Genomic DNA, 7,202 nt, shown 5'->3' with positions numbered 1-7,202 from the left:
CAAGAGGGTGATCAACAGCTATGGCACTACCATACTCAATCTTGCCACAACATAAGCCAAATGTACAATACCATTGTCTAGAACCATGCAAGTTTTGTCCCAATTTCCTAATTTAGAGCATCTCCAGTCGAGTCCCCCAAAGCTATTTGGGGCGCGCCGGACAAGAAAACGCTTCCAGCCGCGTCCCCCAAACCCGTTTTTGTCCGGCGCGCCCCGATACAGTGTCCGGCGCCCGAGCCCGTCTCCGCCCCACAGGGGACACACCGGGGACGCCAGACACAACAAAAAGCGAGGCGAAGCGACGCGGGCCCGACCCGTCAGCGGCACAATAAATTTTAACCTAACCGTCGCCTACCTCGCGACGGAAGTTATTGGCGCGCAACGACGGTGCAGTTCCCGCAGAGGCGCAGCGACGCGTCTCATCACGCCTAGCTCTGCGTGCCGGCGTTAATGAGCGCCACCGCTCCCCCGCCTCCCTCCAGCCTATAAAAAGGGCCGCCTCTCATCGTTCCTCTCACACACAAACCCTAGCGCCTCTCTCCCCAACCCTAGCCGCCACCATCTCAACAAGAGTCGACGCCATGGCTGGGAGAGGCGGAGGCCAAGCTCGCGGTCGTGGTCGTGGCCGCGGCAGAGCTGCACGCTCGCCGTCGCCTTCCACGCCGTCGTCTTCATCGTCGGAGATGGACGTGGAGGCGGGTATCGTCCTCGTCCTTAAGGGCGACCCACGCGGCATCCAGAGGCTGCCAGACTCCTTCGCCGAGTACGTCGCCGACGACGACCGCCCGGGCACGATGCATCTGCGGGAGGCTTCGTGCGGCTACTACCGGTGGATCGTCGACATGATCTATGACGCGCGCGGCAAGATGTACCTCCACATCGGCTGGGAGAAGTTCGCGCGCCACCACAGCCTCGAAGCCGGCTTCATCCTCCTGTTCTCCTACTTTGGCGACAGGGACATGAGCGTCAAGGTCTTCGACGAGACGCGCTGCCGCCGGGACTACCACGGCGATAGCACCGACGAGGAGGATGACTACTGAAGAGTGTTGTTTCTTCGCAGCGAATACGTGCACGGAGGTTTCTGGATGTTCTTCCTCGGTAGAACCAACAAGGGCACCATCTCCCGCTGGATTTTCCAGTTTGGGTGACTAGGTGTGCCCTCGAGTGTTCTTTCTTAGCAGCGAACACAAGAAACCTTCGATGCACGGCATAGTTGGGTTTAGTTTTTTTGCAATATTTTATATTTGTGTCCACCATGGTTCAAACTATGTATTAGTTTGTGGAAAACCATGTTCCAAATTATGTCTTCGTGTAAATCACGTTCCCAATTATGTATTAGTTTGTGGAATATTACTTCTTTTTATTGAAATAAAAATGCAAAAAAATAAAAAAAGAGTATATTAATGTTTGGGGGCGGTGTTTAGGGGACGCGGCTGGGGAGCGACGTCCCCCAAACGCGGCACGAACGAAACACGTCCCCCCCAAACGCCCAATCCGACGCGGTTTAGGGGACACTTTGAGGGACGCGACTGGAGATGCTCTTAGGGTGTGCAATTATTTCACACCCCGACAAATGCACTGTCCAAATGGGGAAATCTACAACAGAGATCGCATGCCCATGTGTTAATATGCTCCTCTATTGGCTTCAACATTTCGGATGAAAATCAAATTATTTGGATAGAAACCATTAGATAATTCTAAATTATTTCCGGATACGGATATCCCAGTGCTATTTAGAATACCATATCATATTCCTATATCTGGTGTCAAGTTCGGAATCAAATTAGTATCTTTATTTCGTCGGATTTCATTCCTTCAAACCGATTATGGATTTTCTTGACCGGATTGGGAAACGAATTTGTTCCGGAAATTATGATGCACCCCTAGTGGTTATGTATGGAGTATTACCAATGAAAGGAAAAAAAAAATTCGTAATCATGCTGACTCTTCGTGTCAACATTGATTTGCATAGCAGCTACGCGCGTGCAGCCGTACATCTTGCTGCGTGCCGTCACCGAGACGGCAAGGCCGTTGCACAGGATCGGTTGCCGATACCCTCTGCTGTTTTTTCGGTTTCTTTAAGGTATGCTAGATCTCCTAATCCGTCTCTGAACTGCACGGTGGTCACTTTGCCCGAGCTGAGGTGGAAGTCGGGAGCAGCCAGCCGGCATAAATAGGGGCCCATTGCCACAATCTTCTCCACACCGAAACCACCGCCGCCGATACAACACGGTAACACGGGCGTACAGAGCGAGCAGTAGAGGTGCAGCAATGGCGGCGAAGGGCCTCCTCCGGTTCCTGGTCGCCTTCCTCCTCCTCGTCGGTTGCCTCGGGAGGCCCGACCCACCCTCCCCAGCACCTTCGTCGGCGCCAAGAACGGTTGACGGCATCACCGCGATATACAACTTCGGGGACTCGATATCGGACACGGGGAACTTCGTCCGGGAAGGCGCCGTGGGGATGATGGAGCGCACGGGTGGGCTTCCCTACGGCTCAGCCATCGGCGGGGCGACTGGGCGTTGCTCGGATGGATACCTCATGATCGACTTCCTCGCCAAGGATCTCGGACTGCCGCTTCTTAGCCCGTACCTCGACAAGGGCGCCGACTTCACCCATGGCGTCAACTTCGCGGTCACGGGCGCCACCGCCCTCGACACGGCGTCCCTCGCGAAGATGGGGGTGAACATGGCCCACACCAACAGCTCCCTGAGCGTGCAGCTCCAACGGTTCAAGGATTTCATGGCCAACACCACGAAATCCTCTACGGAGATGCGCGAGAAGCTGTCGAAATCGCTGGTCATGGTCGGCGAGATCGGCGGGAACGACTACAACTACGCATTCGCCACGAACCGCCCTCAGGCCAACAACAGCGGCCTCTACAACATCGGCCACATGCTGACCGGCGCGGTGGAGTCGCTGGTCCTCGTCCCGCAGGTCGTCAACTCCATCACGAGCGCCGCCAAGGAGGTGCTCGACATGGGCGCCACGCGGGTGGTGATCCCGGGCAACTTCCCGCTCGGGTGCGTGCCGAGCTACCTGAGCACGGTGAACGAACAGGACAAGTCCTCCTACGACGGCAATGGCTGCCTCATCGGCCTCAACCTGTTCGCGCAGATGCACAACGTGCTGCTGCAGCAGGGCATCCGCGAGCTGCGCCGCATGTACCCGTCCGCGACGATCGCCTACGCCGACTACTTCACCGCCTACGTGCAGATGCTCAGGAGCGCGTCAACGATGGGCTTCAACGCGACTTCTGCGTTCAAGGCATGCTGCGGCGCCGGCGGTGGCGCGTACAACGTCGACATGGACAGGATGTGCGGCGCGACGGGGACGACGGTGTGCGCAAGGCCCGACGAGTACCTCAGCTGGGACGGCGTCCACCTGACGCAGCACTCGTACAAGGTGATGGCCGAGCTGCTCTACCACAGAGGCCTAGCGTCCCCAGCGCCAGTCAATTTCCCGCGTCAGTAGATGGTCAGCTAGTGTGTGGTCAGTTTCGAGTTTCCTCGCAATGTTATGCATTTGTATCCTTTTTTCTTTTCTGGGACGATGGTTAGTGTTGACTTCTGTGTAGCACACCAATGTAAGCAATAACAATTGTGTTTCGTGAGGCATGGATTATGAGTACTCTAGACTAGTCACTCGACTAGTCTATGAGTCCTAACTTGATTGTCGATTAGCTTGTTCGATTCGACTAGTTCGTAAAGTCCAGCAGTCGAGCGACTAGTCGTAGATAATCTAGATTACTCTTAGTATTTGAATCGATTGACTCTATTTGAACATGAATAAGTGAGGCGCTCAGCTGATGGAAAGTTAGAACACTAGCTAGGCTTACTCCAGAACGAGCCGCCTCACCTAGAACCAGGCTGCCGCCGTTGGTGGCCAGAATATATGTACTAGCAGTACATGTCTTTTTTTAACGACTAATCTATGAGTCGGTAGCCTGGCGACTTGGCTCGATTTGTCGACTAGTAATCCTTGTCGTGAGGTCATTTCTCAGGTCATTGAGTTCAATGAGATATTGATTTTCTGAAATTGCATACAATTGTTGGAATAGAACTTGGCTAACAACTAAGAGAGATATAATGCGACTTGGTTAGAGGCTTCCTAAACCAACTTAAACGACCTGATCCTAAAGTGTTGTTCAAGCGTTGGAAAACGACGACTACCACAAGCCAGTGCCAATGGTGTTCTGTACAACTACCTCGACAAGGAGCCCACATTCCTCAATGTAAAGGGTTCCTGGACATCTTCCTCGACAAGTTCCACAACACAAGAAGGCCATGGTCATCGCCATGGAAACTCTCCAAAGTCTAGTTAGTACTGCCGTTCTAACAACGAGATTACGATCCGTTTCAGGTTAACCCAAAAGCATTAAGTCTACCAATGGTATCTCAACAAGTTTTATCTCGCTTAGAACCCTAACTAGGCCCGGTTTAATGTTAATCTTCCATGTTTGTACGTTTTGGTGATAAGTGTACATGACAAAGTTTTGAAGTGGTTTTGTTGGCACCTAATGATCATGTCTATATATTTTCTCTCTCGGGTAATACCTATTGATCAAGTCTCGTTCATATGATGTTCTCGCTTAAAGAAATTATGACGCCCACATTCCTACGTTGGCGTAGGCGGATCGGCACAGCTGCCTGTTTGGTATGCGGGGTCGAAAAAAGGTTTGTTTTATGTTTTCTATTTCTGTCTTTTATGGTCGATGTAAAAAGGACATAACATGTTTTAGAAAAAGCTTTATTTTAATCACCAAATTTTATTGTTTTACACAGCCCAAACAACAACTCGATTTTTCATGGGAAGACTTTATACGCACGTAACACATGAAGATGTACACATGATTTTTTCTTTTAATTTTTTTAACATTTTAAAATATATCAAACATGCATTTTAAAATAAAGGAAGCATATGAATGCACTCAAGAGCCAAAAAATCACTTTAAATTGGTCATTTGTTCATCTAAGAACCAAGGCAACTTCTTTTTTGTCCAGAGAAGAAAGAAAGAAAGGAAGGAAAAAAGGTACCGAGCAAAGCAGCCGCGCAGCAAAATGGAGCCCAGCAGCGGCGGAACCAGCATGGCCAGCCGGTATCGCGGGCCGAAGCCGAAGAACGCGTGGCGCAGCCGTCCATGTCTGTCTCGTTCTGGTTCGCCAGGCCCAAATCCGAAACGGAGGCCACGACGCGGCGATTTGCACAAAAATAACCCAAAAGTGAAAGAAAAGCACAGACTGACCCTTCGGCGAAACTATTTCACTCATCTAATCCTTTTGTGTGGCGCCCCACGCATCGGCGCCACACATGCCAGTGTGGCGCCCCTCCTGTCGGCGCCACACACCCAGCCGATGTGGCGCCCGCGACGCTGAGCTGGTGCGCCCATCCGACGTGGCAGCATGTGTGGCGTCCCTCCCATCGGCGCCACACATGCCCTTACAATTGCCCAAAAACATACTGTAAGACAATTCGTCCGGGACTTGGCCGTTTTTGCGAGGCTCTATGTGTGGCGCCGATGCCACGGGCGCCACACTAGCATGTGTGGCGTTGATGCCACGGGCGCCACACAAAGAGCATCGCCAAAACGGCTAAGAACTTATCGTCCGGAACCCCTGGATGTTTTCGACCCAATACTGGATATAAGTTGGCATGTGTGGCGCCGATGCCGTGGGCGCCACACGGTGCAGTGTGGCGCCACTGTGAAGGGCGCCACTCATTGACTTGTGTTAAAAACCAGAAAAATCCTACCAAACTCCAACAGTTTTCATTGGACACAGCAAGTACCAATCTCAGAACATACACAACAAGTAGCAATATCAGAAGATGTAGTCTACATCGTAGCAAGTAAATTCAAACAACTAGTAGCATTACAAACATTGTTTGAAATGACATAGGGTTCACAATTCGATACTTATGAAGATATAGTTCACAACAACACGGAGCACATCCTAGTGTCGTCCTCACTGGCTGCTTCCGGACGGCCATCCTCTTCGTCCGCTGCCGTGGCTCTTGTTGCTGCTGCTGCTCCTGGTGCTCCTCCTGCTCCTCCCGCTCCTCCTCCTCTGAAGAGAACGGCTCGTCGTTCCTCATCCTCGACAAAGATGATCTCCGCACCGGCCCATCATCCTCCTCAGTGACAACCTTCTTTCCTCGGTTGACATAATCTTCCGGAGTGTACCGTTTTGGAGCATTGCCCCTTAGCTTCAACTGGTAAGCTGACCGTGGGGCTTACTTGGAGGTATGCTTTGGAGGTATGCTTTGACTCAGAATCAAGTCGTCGTCAGGAGGAATCTTCACAAACATGAACACATGAGATTACAAAATTTGAAATTAGTAAGAACATGTTTGACAGCAACAAAATAGTCCATACCTGCGGTTCTTCATATGAACAGCTCGGTGCTCCCTGTCGTACTCTTCATCCAGAAGCCACACCATCCTACATGTTTACACAACCATATTATGAGTCATTCCACTAACAAAAATGAGCAACACATACATGAGAATATATCTAACTTTCGAATCACCTATACATCACACATACATGAGAGTTCATATCCAAATACATCACACATATGAATTTCGCCACATACATACATACATACATACATACATACATACATAATAGACATATGTAAGACAATAGAATGCATTTGCTAAGCTCCAATTTTGCCTTTCACCACATACATACATATGTAAGACAATATATCTAACTTTCGAATCACCCATACATACACACATTTGAATGCAACAAATTTGAATAGGCATTTGCTAGGCATATGTAACAAATTTGAATGCATTTGCTAGGCAAATATTAGACATTTCAACACATACATACATAGGATTTCAACACATACATATGTAAAATTTCATATCTAGGGTTCCAACAAATCTTTGGTTCAAACACATATACTATAATGTAGATTCCACCAACATTGATTTCCATATCAATGGTTCATATCCAAATCCACCAACATAAATTTCCATGTCTAGGGTTCATACCCAAATCTACCAAATCCACCAATACTAGTGCATGAATCGGAGGGAATCAAAGGGGAATACCTTGAGGAATGGAGGAGGAAGAAGTTGGCCGGATAGATCTGACGATTCCTTGGTCGATTTGGTGGGGGGGCGAAGGGGAGGCGGGCGGCGGCGGTTTCGTGGGAGCAGAGAAGAAAGAAGAGAGAAGATGAGGTCTGGTCGGG

The 7,202-nt window shown here is 50.2% G+C and overlaps 1 protein-coding gene across 1 annotated transcript; it reads left to right on the top strand.

Moving 5' to 3' along the window:
• Window positions 1–2,271: 2,271 nt before the first annotated feature.
• Window positions 2,272–3,471, top strand: LOC124690388 (acetylajmalan esterase-like). Its single transcript, XM_047223778.1, has one exon. It carries the CDS (start codon window positions 2,272–2,274, stop codon window positions 3,469–3,471), a length of 1,200 nt encoding a protein of 399 aa, XP_047079734.1.
• The last annotated feature ends 3,731 nt before the right edge of the window (window positions 3,472–7,202 follow it).

Source organism: Lolium rigidum, chromosome 2 (assembly GCF_022539505.1).
Source record: "Lolium rigidum isolate FL_2022 chromosome 2, APGP_CSIRO_Lrig_0.1, whole genome shotgun sequence".
Classification (NCBI taxonomy): Eukaryota; Viridiplantae; Streptophyta; class Magnoliopsida; order Poales; family Poaceae; genus Lolium; species Lolium rigidum.
Note: the sequence above shows the minus strand (reverse complement) of the source record. Positions and strands in the feature narration are given on the sequence as shown.